This window comes from Miscanthus floridulus, chromosome 18 (genome assembly GCF_019320115.1).
Source record: "Miscanthus floridulus cultivar M001 chromosome 18, ASM1932011v1, whole genome shotgun sequence".
NCBI lineage: Eukaryota > Viridiplantae > Streptophyta > Magnoliopsida > Poales > Poaceae > Miscanthus > Miscanthus floridulus.
The window spans coordinates 49,614,863-49,635,505 of NC_089597.1; the positions used below are offsets into that span (position 1 = coordinate 49,614,863).

At 42.3% G+C, this 20,643-nt stretch overlaps 1 protein-coding gene and 1 long non-coding RNA gene across 2 annotated transcripts; both read left to right on the plus strand.

Annotated features, from left to right (window-relative positions):
- The first annotated feature begins 14,903 nt into the window (after positions 1-14,903).
- LOC136522119 (probable peroxygenase 4) lies at positions 14,904-18,728 on the plus strand. The gene is made up of 6 exons (XM_066515908.1): positions 14,904-15,146; positions 15,333-15,446; positions 16,067-16,152; positions 17,683-17,777; positions 18,172-18,297; positions 18,403-18,728. The coding sequence occupies exons 1-6, from the start codon at positions 15,059-15,061 to the stop codon at positions 18,554-18,556; spliced, it is 663 nt and encodes a 220-aa protein (XP_066372005.1). The 5' UTR covers positions 14,904-15,058; the 3' UTR covers positions 18,557-18,728.
- An 885-nt stretch (positions 18,729-19,613) lies between these two features.
- LOC136521407 (uncharacterized) lies at positions 19,614-19,955 on the plus strand. Its single transcript, XR_010775545.1, has 2 exons — positions 19,614-19,714; positions 19,921-19,955. It is a non-coding gene; the product is annotated as an uncharacterized lncRNA (long non-coding RNA).
- Positions 19,956-20,643: the final 688 nt, after the last annotated feature.

Sequence of the window (20,643 nt, forward strand, 5' to 3'; positions counted from 1 at the left end):
CCGTTTATGTTAATCCATCATGGTTTTCGACAAACCGTCACGCATGTCAATCCATGATGCTCAATCCGTGATGATTTCTGAAACCATCACAGATGCTGTTTACTGACGGTTTTTCAGTGATCCGTGACGAAAATTTTCCATCATGGATTAACAGGATTCTTGTAGTGTAATGAGGTCCTTAATCTTGGATTATCAAATTTCAATCACCCCACTAGGCTCTTGCTCTCCCTTGCACTTCAAAGGTGTTTCTCAGCTGAATAAATGGGCAGGAGACCTCAAATGGATGAGTGGGATATATATTTACGCCCCCATTCAAAACATAATGGTTGAGGTCCAACTCAGCAAGTATCGGGATGATCGGACGCTCTAGTCAAGGTGACCGGACGCACCGGTCAGTGTAATACGTCAGCGTGTCAGAAAGAGTTGTTTGCTCTAACCAGACACTAGCCTGCATCCGGTCAGCACCCACTGGACGTGTCTGGTCATAAAAAAACCCTCTCTAGAACCTTACTATTGTTGACCAGACACTGGCACCCAGAGTCCAGTCATTTCTCTGTTCAGCATCTGGTCCATGGTCAACAGCCTGTCCACACTGCTACAGACACGGCTAGCGTCGTGTCCGGTGAGCACTGGTGTCTAGTGTCCGATCACACTCTAAATGCTACTGCCGATCAAATGAACTGACCGGACTCTCCAAGCTACATCCGGTCACAACCAAACTAGCATTTGGTCAGTCATTTGACTCTCCATTTACTTCCAATTCAAAATTCTTTATGAATGAAGTTGACTTCTATCGATCTTAGGGCTATTCCTGAGCTACCTAGTGCTAAGTTTGACAAGTGTGCACCACACCTAATCCATTAGACTCACCTAGGTTAAGCTACTAGTCCATACCCCCCTTAATAGTACGACCAAAGGAAAAACAAAGTCCTAAACTACTCTAAGTGTCTCTCCAATACCAAACAACACCTAGAACTAGTCCGTCCTTAACCTTGTCGTCCATCCTTTGAAAACCAAAATGATTTTCATCAACAAGGGCATGACAACCATAATTGACCAATCAATTTCCATTACCATGACATAACTCAAATTGCCTCTGCAAAACACACGTCAGTCATAGTAATCTAGTGTTGTTATTAATCACCGAAACCCAACTAGGGGCCTAGATGCTTTCAATCTCCCCATTTTTGGTGATTGATGACAACACAATCTCGAGTATGTAAAAGAGATGAGTGAGATTTTCAACATGCTTGGTTCATATAAGCTTTTGACAATAAGAACAAAAGGATTAGGCATGCTTATATGACCCAAGCCAACATGGTGTACTCAAAATATATGAATTAAGTATGAGTACATGAAGTAAAGCTCATTTGAATCAGAGTAAAATGCGGAAGCAAAGCCAATGGGCATAACCAAGTGACATGACATATATAAAACAATGTAGAGAGCACACATGTCACAAAAGTCTCACCATCACATGTATATAATACAATGCATGAAAGTAAACGTGAATGCATGAAGTATCACACACAAAACACCAAAAGAATCAAGTCCATCTCACACGCTCCCCCTAAATCTAACATACTTGGTCCCTAACATACTCGGTCCCTCTTCCCCTTTGGCATCAAGCACCAAAACCTAAAGGTCAGACAGTGGGACAGGAGCAGTCGAGTCAGGCGCTGAGGTGCGGTGAGAGACCTAGAACTAAGCTGCATCATCCTCTGACCCTAAACTCTGAGGGGTCTGACCCTCTATAGCTAGAAGTGAAGGTGAAGCGATCTAGGTCTGGTCAGTAATTGGCGTGGCCTATAACTCTATAGGTGTCACTGTAGGAAGGGGAGCCACATCTGCCGCTGTCGCTATCGCTATCGCTGCTGCTATCTGAGGTGGCTCGGATGATGCAACAGATGACGAAATCATCTCAGTAGTCCTAGTAACTGGAGCAGCTGTGGTAGGGACAGAGACTCGAAACACTAGAGGTGTAGGCTGCCCTGTAAGCTCACTGAAGGTAGCACCGAGACTCCTGGAGACTGGGGTGTCCATCACTAATGCCGAAGAAGTTTGAGTCGGAGTGAAGCCTGTAACAATAGGAGTAAAGTGCAGACCCTAAGCTATCCCTGGTGAAGCAAACCACTGAGACACCTACTTTGTAGGTGAGGCAAACTGAGAAGCTAGCTGTCTCTGACTCAAAAGCCCACTGGGCTGTAAAGCTGGTGTCACTAGAGTGGTAGTGGCTGGCTGGCCTATCTAAAATGTAGATTGCTGAGGATCAACCCCAATAGTAGTGAATACATGCTGCATGAAGCCGAGTAACTGATGTTGAATCATAAGCCGCTGCTGCTGCATGGCCTATTGTTGCCGCTAAAACTCATCCTGTCATGCCTGAACCTGAGCAAGTGCTGCTGCGATCTCCTGTGTCTGGCGTGCCTAGTCCTGCCTCATCCGCTCAAGTATAGCTAGGAGTGTCGGGTCTGTCTACGGTGGCTGTGGTGGAGCTAAACTAGAGCCACTGGCCTCTCTATCATGTGGACGAGGTGCCATCTGTGGAATCGGCTGATAGTCATCATCTGAGCTATCACTCGGGTCACTCATGACCTCATCTTCCTACTATGCATCAAGCTCCTCCTCCTCTATCTCTATGATGCCCCTAATGATCTCATCCTACTGAGCTGCTATCTCTGGTACCTCTGGGCAATGACTCGGCTGGCGAGGTGTCCTCGCATGATTGTGACGTAGCATCTAGCTCATGTCATACTATGGAAACTCAGTAGTAGCACATGTCCACTCTGCCATTGTCTCTAGGGACTTGTGTGGAATTGCCTTTTGGAGTAAGAAAGTGATCCAATGAGCATAAGGTAGCTGACAGTGACCTCTGAAGCCCTCTTCTAGTGTGTCCTCCACCTCTAAAAGCATCACATCCCAAATATCAAAGACATTCTGAGACACCAGGTAATGCACTAGCCACCGCTGAATTCGAGTTAGGACCTCACGGTAGCCCATCCTCGGAAGCATAGTCCTCCTCATAATAGCATCAAGGAGCTGAGATGTAGGTGTAAGGTCATGTGGGGTCCTACTCGACCCCTCGCCAAATGGCTCTGTGAAGCACAGTCTGACAAGATCTATAGGTGGCACAAGTCCACCGTGAGGGCATCTCAGAGGCTCTGTCTGTCCATAGCATGCCTCATGAAGACGAATAGGTGACTCTAGAATCCTTTGTATCTCTCTGACCCTCTAGCTCTGGAGCCTATAGTCACGCCCTTGGAAAGCAAAATGAATAAACCTGTGTCTCAGGTCAATCCACAAGGAGGAGTAGAACTCACGGACCCAAGATGGAACATACCGACCAGTCCATCCAAGGAGATCTGACAAGCCTGGTAGATAAATGAGGTGAGGATGGATCTGCTCGCCTGCAGCTGCAACTAGAGACTCTAAGGAGCAGACCCACTGAGATCTAAAGGCAACACCGCTGTTGAGATATGCACTATAGAAGTCCTCCTGTAACATAGTGTAGAAGTGCTCTCAGGCACACTCATCCTGCCTCGGTGGAAACCAATCCTCAAACTGTATGAACCATAGCTGCTGCACCTGTCTGGTTGTGGCTGCCCTCAGGTCAAGGTGAACAACCAGAGGTGGACCCTGTGGTCTGGGAGGTGGATGGGAGCCCCACCTCTATGTTTGATGACTTGGTGACACCTGAGTGTGTGTGTGTGCGACTGGAGCATTGAAGCTATGGCTATGCTGCCTACTCTACCTCCTCAACCTACTCTCCCTACTGAGCGTCCTCTGTCTACTCTGCTGACTGTGTCTATTGCTCATTCACCCCATGAGTCTGACTCTCCTCTAAAGAGACACGCCGTCCTCCAAGCATGATGGTCCCGGGTGGACTACCAAGACTAGCCTCAATTCTCTCGATGGCGGCCCTCTGAGCCGGTGACAACTGATCGCCTATGTGAATGCCACTATCAGATCCACCTATCTCGGCTCGCTCTACGGCGGCTGCCACTGCTGCTGCTCTCTTCACCTAAACATCATCTCTCTTGCGCTTCTTCTTTGTAGTCTTTTTTGCCTTTCCTTTTTGCTAAGCAGTCAGGCGAGGCAGAGGCATTGGATCCTCATCGCTAGGACCACCCCGACATTCTTACAACATGCCATCTCTAAAGCTAACAAGAATCACTGCCATTGACAAGAAACAACTGCCAACTGACACTCATGAGGCTTGGCCTCAATCCGTACTCATGGGCTTGGTCCTGAGTAAAGCTGCCATTGTCAACTACCAAGCAACCTCAAGCACACTGACTCACTACATAGATGGAATAGATGGATATAAATAAGAACATTATGTAACTAGAGATAAGAGAGTAATCCTATTGGAGCAAGCAATTAGGTAAGAGATATAAGAACGTCTTGCTACCTAGAAAAACTCCTATGAAAAGATGAGTATACTAAGCATAATGGGGCACCATGAGGTCACGACAAGGATATAAGGGAAAGGCACTGCCAGCCAATGAATTTGCTAGAGTAGCTACTCTGGAGGACTAGCAAGGCCGGGGCGGGAGCGCAGGAGAGAGTGGTGATGATAGTGAGCCACTGCAGATAAGAAGTCCGACGGCGGTGACGAGCTGAGCACGGGCATGGCGAGCAGCATCGCGGCATGGTGAGTGGAGGCATAGGCGCAGGCGCAGCAGTGAAGATGTAGACATGAGCATGACAGTGGAGATGCAGGCGTGGGCATGGCGGCGGAGATGCAGGCGCGAGCGTGGCGGCGGAGATGCAGGCACGGGCACGATGGCGAAGATGCAGGTGTGGGCGCGGTAGCGTGTGGTGAAATAAATGAGGGACCCCCCATGACAGTTACAGAAGAAATGGATCTAATCCACACGAGTTGAAGCGACTAGACACGCCTGTGAAAACGACCGGACATAGAAAACCAGAGTCCGGTCGAGTATAGAGAGGTCCAGAAATGCCCAAATGGCGATCGGACGCGTTCGATGCACTGTGACTGGATGTAGCTCTCAGTCTGATCCTTTTCGGTTAACTTCCTCATGTTGACCGGACACAGATTCAACTTCACACTTGATGCGCATGAAATACTGTTCATCTTTCGGTCTTTCTTCAGCAACTATATCTCCTCCTGATGTACTGACCGGATGCTGCAACATGTGAGTCTGGTCCCTGCATTCAGTCCTTCTTCAACTACAGATACTCCTCCTTTCTTCATGATGTTTTCTCCCAATCAAGTCCTAAACTTCAATAAGACCCAAATAAACACCAATTGAGACTGATATGAGAGACCTCTCTCAAACCCTCAAGTTTTTCTAAATAATTTGCCTTCGGCTATAATTCTTTTTAAGAAAATAGGCAACAAAAAAGGCAAGGAGCACCATGTGACCACACAAGAGGGTTTTATGACCAATAGGAGCTTCAAATGCTCTCCCTATTTCTGGATAAACACAACGGGTGCTCAAAAGATAACAAAAAAGAAACGACAAAGCAACACACATGCAAATGCAATGCAATACTTGAAAGTAAGTCTATTTGCTTGTCAAGTTTGATCCAAGGTTAAGTTTCTTCACATGCTTTTTGGTGGTTATCTTAACCATGTTAGACAAGCCCTAAGTGCATTACCAAAAATTAAACATGTTTTATATTACAATGCAATGCAAGGGACAACACAAGCTCATTTTTCAGTGAAGTTACTAAAGTCAAGCACATTTAGCTCATTCCTCAACCGACAAAAAGTAACCTCATCTAGTGGTTTAGTGAAGATATCCGCCAATTGATCCTCGGTCCTTACACCTTCTAGTGATATATCATTTTTAGTAACATGATCTCTAAGAAAATGATGGCGGATATCTATGTGCTTGGTGCGAGAGTGTTGAACCAGATTATTAGCAAGCTTTACCATGCTCTCATTGTCACACAAGAGAGGTACCTTTTCTAGAACTACACCATAGTCTAGAAGAGTTTGCTTCATGTAAAGAATTTGTGCACAACAAGCACCCACGGCAATGTACTCCGCCTTGGCGGTGGACAATGCCACGCTATTTTGCTTCTTTGAGGTCCAAGACACTAGTGATCTACCAAGCAAATGGCACCCTTCGGATGTGCTTTTTCTATCAATTTTGCAACCAGTATAATCCGAATCGGAATAGCCAACTAGTTGGAATTTAGCTCCTTTGGGATACCAAAGACCAATGCTTGGTGTGTGTTTAAGGTACCTAAGGATTCTTTTAACAACAACCATGTGAGCCTCCTTAGGATAGCTTGAAATCTAGCACACATACACACACTAAACATGATGTCAGGCCTAGATGCGGTCAAATATAATAAACTACCCAACATAGAACGGTAGAGAGTTTGATCAACCGATTTACCTCCCTCATGTAGGTCAAGATGTCCATTAGATGGCATTGGTGTCTTGATTGGTTTACATTCATCCATTCTGAACCTCTTGAGAAGGTCCTTGGTATATTTTTCTTGAGAGATGAAAATCTCCTCTCTCATTTGCTTGACTTGAAAACCAAGAAAGAATGTAAGCTCTCCAATCATAGACATCTTGAACTCCTTTGATATCAATTCACTAAACTTTTTGCAATAGTCTTCATTTGATGAGCCAATATGATATCATCAACATATACTTGACAAATGAAGATCTCTCCATCAAGCTTCTTGGTGAATAGTGTGGTATCAACCTTCCCAATGGTGAAGCCCTTCTCAATGAGGATATCCCAAAGGCGCTCATACCAAGCTCTTGGGGCTTGCTTAAGCCCATATAGCGCCTTGGACAACCTATAGACATGATTAGGATATCTAAGGTCTTCAAACCCGGGAGGTTGATCAACATAGACTAGTTCAGTTATGAAACTATTTAAAAATGCACTTTTAACATCCATTTGATATAATTTCATTTCATGATGGGATGCATATGCAAGAAGGATATGAATGGCTTCAAGTCTTACAACCGGTGCAAAGGTCTCTCTAAAATCCAACCCTTCAACTTAGGAGAACCCCTTTGCAACTAGCCTTGCCTTGTTCCTCACAATGATGCCTTGATCATATTGTTTGTTGCGGAACACCCACTTTGTTCCAATGACTTGCATCTTATGGTCACTCTTCCAGTGTCCAAACTTCATTTCAGATGAAGTGGTTCAACTCTTCATGTATGACATTTATCCAATTCGGGTCTTGAAGAGCTTCTTCTATATTTTTAGGCTCAATGCAAGAAACAAACAAGTGATATTCAATAAATGAAGCAAGTTTTTGAGAGCGAGTCATTACACCCTTTGAAGGACTCCCTATGATGAGATCTTGTGGATGTGCTTATAGTAGGGGTGCATTTTTTCTATCAACCACTTGAGGGGGAGGTTGTGGAGCATCAACATCTTGAGCTTGTGCCACCATTTGATCATGGGAGATATGAGTATCTTCATTTTCTAATCTTCCATCTTTATCATCATCTTGTGGCACATTTGATGAAGAGGGTGGATCAATCACTTGTACATCATCTTCGTCATCTTTGGGCTTGATGTCTCCAACCAGAATGTTCTTCATGGCCGCCCTCAATGGTTCATCACCTACATCCTCAAGATTCTCATGTGCTCCTTGGGAGCCGTTAGATTCATCAAATTCTACATCATATGTTTCTTCAACCAAGCTGGTGGCATAATTAAATACTCGATATACTTTGGACTTTGATGAGTAGCCAACAAGAAAATCAATATCACAACATCTTTGGAACTTTCCTAGGTGTTGCCGCTTCTTGTAGATGTAGCATTTGCAACCAAACACCTAGAAGAATGATACGTCCGGCTTCTTCCCATTGAGCAACTCATAAGGGGTCTTGCCAAGAAACTTTTGAAGAAATAGGCGATTGGATACATAACATGCGGTGTTGATAGCTTCCGCGCATAGAGCTTCGGGTGTATTGTACTCGTCAAGCATTGTTCTTGCAAGGGTGATAAGTATCTGGTTCTTTCTCTCTACTACACTATTTTGTTGAGGAGTGTATGTTGCGGAGATCTCATGCTTGATCCCTACTTCATCACAATATGCTTCAATATTTGTGTTGTCAAGTTCTTTTCCATTGTCACTTCTTATCTTCTTGACTTTACTTCAAATTTATTTTGTGCTCTCTTGGCAAATTTCTTGAAACACGCGGCCACTTCGGTCTTTTCATGAAGAAAAAACACCCAAGTATATCTAGAGTAGTCATAAACTATCACAAGACAATACAGATTTCCTCCTAAACTCTTGTAAGCTGTTGGTCCAAATAGATCCATGTGAAGAAGCTCTAGCATTCTTGTTGTTGACATGTAAGCTTTTGTTGGATGAGTGTTTGCAACTTGCTTGCCAGCTTGACATGCACTACAAAGCTTGTCTTTCTCAAATTTCACATCCTTCAAACCTCTCACCAATTCATTCTTCATTAGCTTCTTAAGTGAGCTCATCCCAACATGTGCAAGTGTTCTATGCCATAGCCACCCAAGTGATGTTTTGGTGAATAAGCATGTCTTCAAGTTTGCATCTTCGGAGGTGAAATCCACTAGATATAGGTTGTTGTATCTAAAACCCTTGAATATAACTTGATCATTATCTTTCTTTGGCACAACCACTTCCTTCTCGGTAAACAAACATTGAAAGCCAAGATCACACAATTGACCAACGGATAGCAAGTTAAAACTCAATGAAGCAACATATAGCACATTTGATATTGAATGATCATTTGATATTGCAACTTTGCCCAATCCTTGAACTTTGCCCATTGAATTATCACCAAACGTAATCCTTTCTTGACCATCTACTTCTTCATCTTGTGAGGTGAACATATGAGGATCACCGGTCATATGTTGAGTGCAACCACTATCAATTACCCAATGACTTTCACCGGTCTTATAGTTCACCTACACATAAGAGATCAAGCTTGTTGTTTAGGGGCCCAAACTTGATGGGAGCCCTTGACTTTCTCAACTAGTGACTTTGCAATGTAAATTTGCTTAGTCCTATTCTTGTTGGGTGGACCTAAGAACATGACTTTCATCTTTCCACTAGAATCCTTTCTAAGCATATAGTGAGCATTGAAGGCAAAGGGTCTAGCATGCTTGGGCAATGGTTGTGGTGGTGGAGTTTGACACTCATGAGCAAAGTGACCTTCTTGTCCACACTCAAAGCATCTCTTTGGTTTAGGCTTTGACTTGTATTGTTGTTGATGTTGAGCTTCAGCTTTCTTCTCTTGATTTGCCAAGTACTCGATACCACTTCTATCCATCTTCATCATGGTGTTCATGAGTAACTCACTTTGGAGATATTGGCCTCTTGTGAACTTGTTCAAACTGGTCTTAAGATGCTCTTTCTCCAACTTGAGCTTCTTGTTTTCTTCTCTAAGTTCATCATGATTTTTCTCCATCTTGAGTCTCTTGTTCTCTTCTTTAAGCATCTCATTCTCAAGAGCCATATCATAATCTTTGTCAAGATTCTCTATCACAATTGTGTTGGTGGTTGATAGCTTTTCAAGATCTTTCTTGAGCTTTTCATTCTCATTGTTGAGCTTGACATAATCATCATAGTTGTTGGACTCAACCACTTTCTTGCCTTTGCTACTAGAACCTTGCTCAATGCTCTCAACAATCAAGTCATCACATGATGTAGCTATACCAATCTTAACAACATTGTTAGTAGCATCATGTGGCTCATTGGATAATAACTCATGAGAAAGAACAAGATTGTCATGATTAATTTTGAGATTGGTGTACTCTTCTTTTAGCAAATTGTAAGTAGTGGTTAGCTCATTATGTATCCCTCAAGTTTATCATGTTTTTCTCTAAGCTCCTTTTTAGAGGTTTTGAGCTCCTTGAGTTTGGATGACATAATTTTATTTTCTTCTCTAAGCTCACCACTAGCTTTTTCGGCTATGTCATATTTTGCTAAGAGTGAGTCCTTCTCAAGTTCAAGCTTTTCATTTTTAGTTCTTGTCTTTCTAATGATTTTAGTGTATTGGTTTAGCAACCTGACAAGATCATCATAAGAAGGTGATTCAAATTCTTCATCACTATCACTACCACTTTCATCATTGCTAGCATTATCATCACCACTACTATCATCAACATTATGTACCTTTCGGACACCCTTGGCCATAAGGCATAGGTGTGTAGAGGATGACGGCGGCAGTGTCAGTGAAGATAGTGAAGAATCAATCACAAGAGCGGCCACCTTCTCCTTCTCATTCTCACTTTCATCATCAGATGAGCCACTTGACGATTCAATGTCCGTGAGCTAATCACCAACAATGTATGCCTTGGCATTCTTCTTCTTCTTGTGAAATTCCTTCTTCTTGCCATCCTTCTTCTTGTATGGCTTGTTCTTCTTCTCATTATCATTTTCATCATTTGAGTCATCTTTCTTGCCCTTGTACTTCTTCTTGTACTTGTCTTTCTTGGGTTTGGGGTATTGATGAGCTAGATGACCAAGTTCTCCACAATTATAGCAATCCATTTTGGAGATGGGCTTCCTTCTACTACTAGTGAAGAATTTCTTCTTCTTGCCATCAAACTTGACACCATTCTTGTTTACCTTCTTGAGCATCTTAGCGGTTCTTCTCACCATGAGAGCAAGACTTGCATCATCAATCTCATCATCACTTGAGCTATCATGATCAACTCTTGCTTTGCCCCTCTTCTCTTGGCTAGCCTTGAATGCCAAATCTTTCTTGTTGGTGGAAGAAGAACCATCTTGTGGAGTGATATGCATGTACATCTCATGTGCATTGATCTTCCCTAATATTTGAGTTGGTGTGATGGTGGAAAGATCACCTTGATGAAGCACTGTCACAATATGCCCATACTTGTCAATGGGGAGGATACTCAAGATCTTTCTCACAGCATCGGATGGTTGCATTTGTGTGAGTCCAAGCCCATTGACTTCCTCTACAAGAACATTCAAGCGTGAATACATCTCATTGGCACTTTCTCTAGGAAGCATCTCAAATGAATTAAGCTTTTTCATCACAAGGTGATAGTGTTCCTCACGCTCACTCTTGGTTCCCTCATGAAGTGCACAAATGTCTGACCATAGTGCATGGGCGTCTTTGTGGTTCCGCCAACGGTTAAAGACATCCTTGCAAAGGCCTCTAAAGAGGGTATTTCTAGCCTTTGCATTCCACTTCTCGTAGTTAACCTCATCGCCTTGAAGGTTGGCAAGATCTTTAGGTTTTGGGAAGCCTTGCGAGGCGGCTCTAAGAACTCCAACATCTAAAGCCTCTAGGTATGCCTCCATGCGAATTTTCCAATAAGGAAAATCATCTCCCTCAAAGATAGGAGGGGGTCCATCCCCGTGGAACATCTTGCTCTAGGCGGTTAAGCCTAATTTAGGGAGCACGAGGCTCCGATACCAATTGAAAGGATCAAGATGCCCAAGAGGGGGGGAATTAGGCTAACTCTTTAATTTTTTGCAATAATTAAGCCCTACACTTAGCCCATTTCACCCCTTGTGTCTAGAAAGCATTTCTATTGTTCTCCCATACAAAAGTTTTGCACCCTAGGTTCTAATCCTACTCTAGCATGGCAATTCTAGGAATGTAAAGACATAAAATGAGTTGCTCAAATGTAAATGATCAAAATAAAGAGAGGAAAAGAAACACCGCGATGTTTTCCCAAGGTATCGGAGAGTTGCCACTCCCCACTAGTCCTCGTTGGAGCACCCGCGCAAGGGTGTAGCTCCCCCTTGATCCACACAAAGATCAAGTGCTCTCTACGGGCTGATTCTTTGACACTCCGTCATGGTGAATCGCCCACAACCGCTCACAGCATGACTTGGGTCATCCACAAGCTCCATGGGATGATCACCAAGCTCCCAACTACCAACCCATCTAGGTGATGGCGATCACCAAGAGTAACAAGCACAAACTCTGACTTGACCAAGACAAGCCTAATGAGAAAGGTGGATGCACACTTGCTACTCCCTATGCACTAATGTGGTCCTTAATCTTGGATTATCAAATCTCAATCACCCCACTAGGCTCTTGCTCTCCCTTGCACTTCAAAGTTGTTTCTTAGCTGAACAAATGGGCAAGAGACCTCAAATGGACGAGTGGGATATGTATTTATACTCCCCCATTCAAAACATAATGGTTGAGGTCCAACTCAACAAGTATCAAGATGATCGGATGCTCCGGTCAAGGTGACCGGATGCACCGGTCAGTGTAATACGTCAGTGTGTTAGAAAGAGCCGTTTGCTCTGACCGGACACTGGCCTATGTCTGGTCAGCACCCACCGGATGCGTCCGGTCATCAAAAACCCTCTCTGGAACCTTACTGTTGTTGACTGGACGCTGGCACCCAGAGTCCGGTCATTTCTCTGTTCAGCATCTGGTCCGTGGTCAATAGCCTATCCACGCTGCTACAGACACGGCTAGCGTCGCATCCGGTGAGCACTGGTGTCCAGCGTCTAGTCGCACTCTGACTGCTGCTGCCGATCAAATGAACTGACCAGACTCTCCAAGCTACGTCCGGTCACAACCAAACCAGCATCTGGTCAGACATTTGACTCTCCATTTACTTTCAATTCAAAATTCTTTGTGAATGAAGTTGACTTCTATTGATCTTTGGGCTATTCCTAAGCTACCTAGTGCTAAGTTTGATAAGTGAGCACCACACCTAATCCATTAGACTCACCTAGGTTAAGCTACTAGTCCATACCCCCCTTAATAGTATGGCCAAAGGAAAAACAAAGTCCTAAACTACTCTAAGTGTCTCTCAAACACCAAACAACACTTAGAACTAGTCCATCCTTAACCTTGTCGTCCATCCTTTGAAAACCGAAATGATTTCCATCGACAGGGGCTTGACAACCATGATTGCCCAATTAATTTCCATTACCATGATATAACTCAAATTGCCTCTGTAAAACACACGTTAGTCATAGTAATCTCGTGTCATCATTAATCACTAAAACCCAACTGGGGGCCTAGATGCTTTCACCTTTGAAGAATATAACACACAAGGAGGTCATTGAGTTCACTACTGAGCATATTATCCATAGATTCGGCATCTCTCAAACATTAACTACAGACCAAGAGACATCATTTGTGTCAAATGAGGTGAGGGAATTTGCTGAATTATATAAGATCAAGTTGCTCAATTCATCTTCATACTATGCTCAAGCTAATAGCCAAGCTGAGTCTAGTAAAAAGACTTTGATCAAGCTTATAAAAAGAAGATTGAGGAGAATCCAAGGAGAGGCATGAAGTTTTGTCTGAAGCTCTATAGGCACATCGCATTTCAAGGCATGGTGCTGCAAAGGTTACTCCTTTTGAGTTAGTATATGATCAAGAGGTCGTGTTGCCCGTTGAGGTGAATTTGGATGTATACAGGATTGCTAATCAAAATGATCTATCAGCTGTTGTGTATCATGATTGGATGATGGATAACATCGATGAGATGACTGATGTAAGATTAAAAGCTCTCAAGGAAATAGAGAAAGATAAAGCTTGAGTTGCCAAAGCATACAACAAGAAAGTCAAGAGCAAATCCTTCTAAGTGGGAGAATTAGTGTGGAAAACCATACTATCAATTGGATCGAAAAGCAATCAGTTTCGCAAGTGGTCACCAAATTGGGATGGTCCTTACAGAGTGATCAAAGTCATATTCGGTAATTCTTATTTGCTAGAAACATGGCAAGGTGAACGTCTCACAAGAGCATTCAACTGGAGGTACTTGAAAAAGTATTTTCCAAGTGTTTGGCAAGAAGCCTAAGTGCTCTCCAAGCAACGGCCGATACATGTATCGCCCTTAGAACAAAAAATGGCCGATGTATACACCGCCCTTAGTCGCTGGGAAGCCGATGAGATGGGTATCATCGCTGTTCGGTTTTATTTTGTTTGATTAAGTTTTTTGAGGTTCATGCATCATTCATCTGAAAACAAGGGGCATATGTTGACACTCAAAAATGTCCCAAGGTGGTTTTGGGCACCATGGACAAGTTTTAGGTCAAGTGGCGTGACAAAATAACGAACGAAACGCGCGGAGAAGACAGCGAGCCACGGTGAGTCGGCTTAGCCGACCCTGTCACCCCCTAGTAGGCTTAGCCGACTGCCAGAGTCGGCTAAACCAACTCACCTTCACCGGCCAGCCAGGCACCTGCCCGAGCCTGCAAAAGTCAGCTTGTTTTTGGTATATTTTTGATGTGGGAAACTTGGAGAACGCATCTTGGAGATGTTTCCTACTAGGATAAGACCATCCCCCTCTATATATATGAGAGAATCACGATCGATTGAGTTTCCATCTATCCAATCGTCAAAAACACAACATATCAACTCCATTTGCCCTAATTCCCCTCTCTCAACCCCTCCTGTTGTTTAGCATGTCTCCCGACGAGATTCGTCGGCAGCCTTGCTGGTCCTAGGAGATCCTCCATGTGCTTCTCCCCGACGGGTCTTCCTAGGAGTAGTTCGGGAGCGTTTTCAGCCAAGAATGGACTCTACATCGGCCTTATCGGTTTCTAGATCAGTTTAGTTGATTACGCTGCGTTCTTGCTGCGTTGCAGGTTGTTTGCAACATCTTTGGATGTCCAGGACCCTCGCTAGTGTGTTGGCTTGAGGTCTTCTTCAACGTCAACACTTTGACTCTACAAGAAAGTTGCAATGACTTATAATTTAGAATAGAGGGAGTATATACTTAGTTAAATTTAAGAATGTTTTACTGTGGGTTTAGTTTGAGACCGAGAGAGTAGCCTATGTGGGAAAGGAGAAGATTCTCACTGTATGGTTGTGGTTGCCGCCAATCACCCACCAGGAACACCACATATCCCACCGGCTCACATCCGGCCTCAATTTGTTCCTTGCTTACATGCTCCTCTTTTCAGAACAATTCGTGGTCGGGAAGATCAACATCAATCATAAATGAGCCAAAGGACTAGTACCTACTACCAGGATGCAGGATGACCTCTGCTTCATTGCTAGTTCTTCCGAGAGCTACTTATTAAGCCGAGCCATGGGACGCTACCTGCTGTGACGTGCACTCTCAAAATCACACACCACTGCAGTCTGCAGAAGGAATAGCCGGTGGCAATGGCGGGTCGGCAACGCGCACCGGCTGCAGCTTCTTCATATTTGCCGCCAGTGATGACAGCGGTTCTGTTTCTGTGGGTCTTTAGCTGTAAGTAAACGCGGAGTCCTATTTCTTTAATCTTCTTATTTCGTTTGTTCCCGAAGAATTATGGATTTACGGGACAAGAATTATGCTCATCACGTCTTGGCATAACTGTACCCATGCAGCTAGCAAGACAATTGCTGCTCAAATTTTTTTTCTCACATACTGTTATCTTGTTCTGTTATATGTAAGGTGGGCATGTGGAGGCAAGCTTTGATTTTGCCAACGTGACTGCTCTTCAAAAGCATGTTGATTTTTTCGACCGGAATAAGGATGGCATTATTACAACTTCAGAGCTCTTTGAAGGTGAATAATGGCTAAACTAGTTACTAGTGCAGTATATCGAATCAGAGACCTATATATGTAGGCTATAGCTTTTGTGTTATATATGATGAGTTGCTTTCTCTGTCGGATCTTTCCTGTCATATAATTAAAAAGGGACAAAAGAATCGTACTTCTCACTTGGCCGATCGGCATATCATATCTAACTTATATATAGTTCGTTTCCGTCTTCTTAAAATACGCACAAATGCACGTTCCCGAAAAAATAGTTCGCTCCCGTTATTCTCCCCTGATCTTTTTTCACATATTCCTAAACGTCTATGTTACCCTCTACAGTTTCTATCATGAGAATTTTAAACATGTGTCTCGTTCTGGCACAAGTCACTCATTTGAACTTTTTGATATTTATTTACGTTGTGTTAGCTACAAATATGTTATAAACTATATTTTAAAATGGACGGAATAAATTAATTCTGTTTATCCACGTGACCACGTCTCAGGTCCTAGTCATGGATAATTTTCTACCAGCGAGTTTAATAACACAAAATAATAAAATTCATTCATAATTTCATATGTACATTTTAGCAGTTTAACGACCGCCTAAAATTTTCTATCATACTTTGAGCTCATACTTGGTGTTGTAGGATATGTTGCAATTGGATGTGATGCCGTATTTGCCAGAAAACAAGCCGCATCCGTCAGTGCTGGTGTTGGTCCAAAAACAAGCCCTGTACAGCACTGCTCTTTCTCCTTCCCTCCCTCTCTCTCTCTCTCTCTCACACACACACACACACACACTCTCACGTACACATATTTTTTTTATTTAATAAATGCTTCCTTTCAAATTATAAGTTATTTTCACTTTTGTAGTTAAGCTGTTTTTGCAGCGCATCTAAATAAACATTATATCCAGGTACATAGATACATAGTAAAAATTATGTATGTAGAAAAATGCAAACGACTTACAATTCGAACAGAGGAATACTACTCTAACGCATAATAATAGCCAAAATAATATCCATTTGTGGAGAAGTGCGAAAGCATATGCTTGTGGCAGACAAATAGGCTTCATCAAATGGATTTGATTAATAAGTACTAAGAGTTTATGCATATTTTTTTCTATCATGTTACGTGTAGGTGGTTTTTATTTAGAGGATTTGTCTATGTTATTTTTCCATAATGACAACGGTTGATTATTTAGATGAAGATTTTGCAATCACTATTGACTGTGTTCACAATGGCAGAAGCAGTGGGTAATTTTTTTTTGAAACAGATTAGATCAAATGGTTATTATTATCAATGATGAAATCACCAGATGTTTTCTATTTTTGTTAGAATTTAAGAATGATTTTTCTTTCCTTACATGTGTCCGGAGACTTAACGTGGATGTGGATACTACAACTAATAATAGTAAAATCCTAGAGTGTGGAGTACCCAACATGTCCTCTTGCTAGAATTTAATCACCGGGTTCACTTGGGTCACTCTTTAGAATTTATATCACCGGATTCACTTGGGTCACTCTTTAAGTCGCAATGCTATTTTGTCTATTAGAAGAGAGGTCTAGAATTTTTATGGAGAAGATTGTAGTGGAAATAACAAAAGTTATTGGGTCAGCATAACTCTATGGAACAATGGAACTCCATCCTTGCTCAACTAACCGTTCATGCCATCGTAGTAATAAGAGCTCAACTTATGACCTAAATTCTTTTTTTTAAAAAAACATATAAAATGAGAATTTTGAGCAAACGTAGGACTATGGCTGATGAGTCAATTCCTTTTATATGCCTGTAATAAAGTTATAAATCTTCTTATGTGGTTGAGAAAAAGTTTACCTCCTCCTAGTGCAACTGATTTCAATCTATATCCCTTTCATGCCGCTTCTATCAAATTCTTGCCATTATCTAACCAAAACTTTTAGTTTTTTTCCACAAATTTTCAAATTGTCCTCTTATTAACCCATCTCCTCCATTCGAGCCGGCGACGGATGGCCGAGTCGGGGCAACATTTTCATATTTTGAATGTGGATAAGCCCTCTCTGTCGCCATTTTGTATGCCTATATGCGTTTAAAACAATTTTGCTTGTATTCATATGATTTCTGTAGCTGTCCATTAAAATACTATTATCCAGAAAAACAAATCCATACACGATGAGTGCACACACACCCCATATACGTACACAAATGAGTTTGATTTGTTGATTCGCACGTAATAGTAAGAAACTTAATTCTGCCTGCCTTTTCTTAAAAAAAATCAATGCAGGATGATGCACCACTGCCTCATTTATCGATATACGTAGAGTATATCCATAAAGCAATGCATGGAAGTGATACAGGTGCATACGACGCTGAAGGAAGGTAACTGTGTACAAGTGACAGAATGCATTATTACGTCAGATCAACATTATATATACAAATGACAGAGTGCATCATTACTTTGGATTAAGATTATATGTACCAATGACCGGTGGCGGATCTAGGATTTAATGGAAGAGGAGACTAAAGTCATCTTCAACCTCTAAAGCTTCTCATATCTCTTTCATGTCTTAAAAACTTAGAAGGGGCTTTATTATCATGGAGATGGTAGGAGGGGCTTGAGGCCCCACCGCTAGATCCGCCCCTGCAAATAACATTTACATTATTATATATGTTGTATAAACATGTCACATGACTACAAATAACACCATTTTATGTTTTGTTAAAATTTTCTCAAATTTACCTGCGTACTAAACATGCCATGCTATTACTGTAGGTTTGTTCCTCCAAAGTTTGAAGAAATATTCACAAAACATGCAAAGGTCAGGCCAGATGCGTTAACGTCCGAGGAGATTGAGGAGATGATTCTAGCAAATCGAGATCCATTAGACCCCCAATCATGGTAATTTTTGTAATATGCATTGATTTATTGTTACTAATGAGTTGCAATGCGTTCCCTCTAAATAAGACACTACACAAAAAGTTAAATACATCATTTTCTATATAGGTCTGCACCTGAAGGAGAATGGGGACTAATATACAAGCTTGCAAGTGATAAGCAAGGATTTCTTCACAAGGACTCTGCAAGAGGCATATATGATGGCAGTGTGTTTTACAAGTTGGAGGAACAGAGGACGTCGTCTGCAAGAAGCGATATGTGATGGAGTTAAGCATTCAGTCAGATGCAATGAACGTAATAATAAACATGTGCAAAAGTGTATTAGGCAATTAAGAGATTGCTATTTGAATCAAATGTTATATTGTACAGTATTTGTTGTGATTATTGTGTTATAGGCCTTGGGAGAAATTATGGAAGGCAAAGGTAGAACCAAAGTGCAGATTCTTGTGCTGGTTGTTGCTCCAATGAAAGATTTTGACTTCAGACACAATCATCCGGCGAGGTGGCCAAGCAATTCCTATCCGCCAACTATGCAAAGCAGAAATTGGATCGCCAAAGCACCTAGTCGCCGACTTTTCCTTTTTCACGTATGGTCTGGTCATTACTAGCCAAGGCCCTGTTCGCTTGAACTTATTCAGCGAAATAACAGTGTTTTTCTCTCATAATAAATCAGCATCAGTATCAGCATCAGCCGCTTTTACTGATCAATCAAACCACATCGAGCACAAAGATCAAGCTTTGGTGGTATGGAACAATTGGATTAAACACCTCAAAAGGACAGCCAGAAAGCGTGACGAAGTGGTCACTTACGTGGTCAGGAGTTTTCGACAACAAAACACAAACATCGATATAGGTAGCAAGCTTAATTCCTGAGGACTTAAACCTTTCAATGTTTGACCAAATATATATAAATTATAGGACTTGCTAAAATTCAAGTGCCTGAATTTTAGCTTCCTTTCCGGCGACGGTTATTGTATATTTTTTATATTAAAATTGTAGCTTTAGTTAGTGAAATTTATGTAGGCATAATCTGTAATTTTTTGTTTTGAGAATGAAAAACTCGTTAGACAAAACTCTAAACCTGACAAAATCTGATTTGTACTGGCACAAAGACAACTAATAATTAATTATATAGTTAGACAAAGACAATATAAAATTGATATGTTATGATACAAAGACAAATAACAGATCACAAAAGTAACAATTCATTTGCACTAGTTCGCTTTGGCCCAAGCCTCCCGGCGACGAGCCTTGCTTCGCTCCGGCAAAAATTAGCCTTTATCTTATAATAACTGAATTTGGATCCCAACTCAACACGAAGCCGGTGGCAATGGCGGGTCAGCAGCGTGCACCGGCAGCAGCTTCTTCATATTTGCCACCAGTGATATGACAGCGGTTCTGTTTCTATGGGTCTTTAGCTGTAAGTTCTTAGTAAACGCGGAGTAGTCTATTTCTTTAACCTTCTTATCTCATTTGTTCCAGAAGAATTATGGATTTAGTTACGGGACAAGAATCATGCATGCTCATCAACGTCTTGGCATAACTGTTCCCATGCATGCAGCTAGCAAGACAATTGCTGCTCAATTTTTTTTTCTCACGTACTGTTATCATATTCTGTTATGTAAGTTGGGCATGTGGAGGCAAGCATTGATTTTGGCAACTTGACTGCTCTTCAAAAGCACGTTGAATTTTTCGACCGGAACAAGGATGGCATTATTACAGTTTCAGAGCTCTTTGAAGGTGAATGGCTGAGGCCCTGTTTGATCAGTTTCCAATTTTTAAAAACCAATTTTTATCTCTAGTTGAGCAAAAACTGGTGAGGTGTTTGGATCCCCTAATTTTTAAGAATTTAACTTCATTTATTGCTCTATGTGTCACAAGAAACTGATAAAAGTTAGGCAACAGCAGCTTCCTATTTTTAGAAATATGGCAAAAACTAACAGCAAAAACTAGCCTGTTTGGATCCCACCAAATTTTCAAAAGTCAGATTCTTAAAAACTGAAAAAAACTGGAGGGATCCAAACAGGACATAAACTAGTGCAGTAGTATATCGAATGAGAGACTGTGGGGGTATGACCCTGATACCCACAGGGCTGTACATGGGCCGAGCTGCTAGGGGAGGCCCAACCCACAAGACCGCGCATGGGCCGCGCCACTGCTGGAGGCCCAGCTTACAAGACGACGCCGTGCGAAGCGCGACGCAGGTCGGCGTGCCTCGCAAGACTGCGTGAAGATCCTCGGTGATCTAGGAAACCTGCTCGGATATGCTAGATCCCGTAATATGTGTAACTTTCTATCTTGTAAACCGATCAGGATAGAAACAACCGACCTGTAATCCTACCCCAGGGC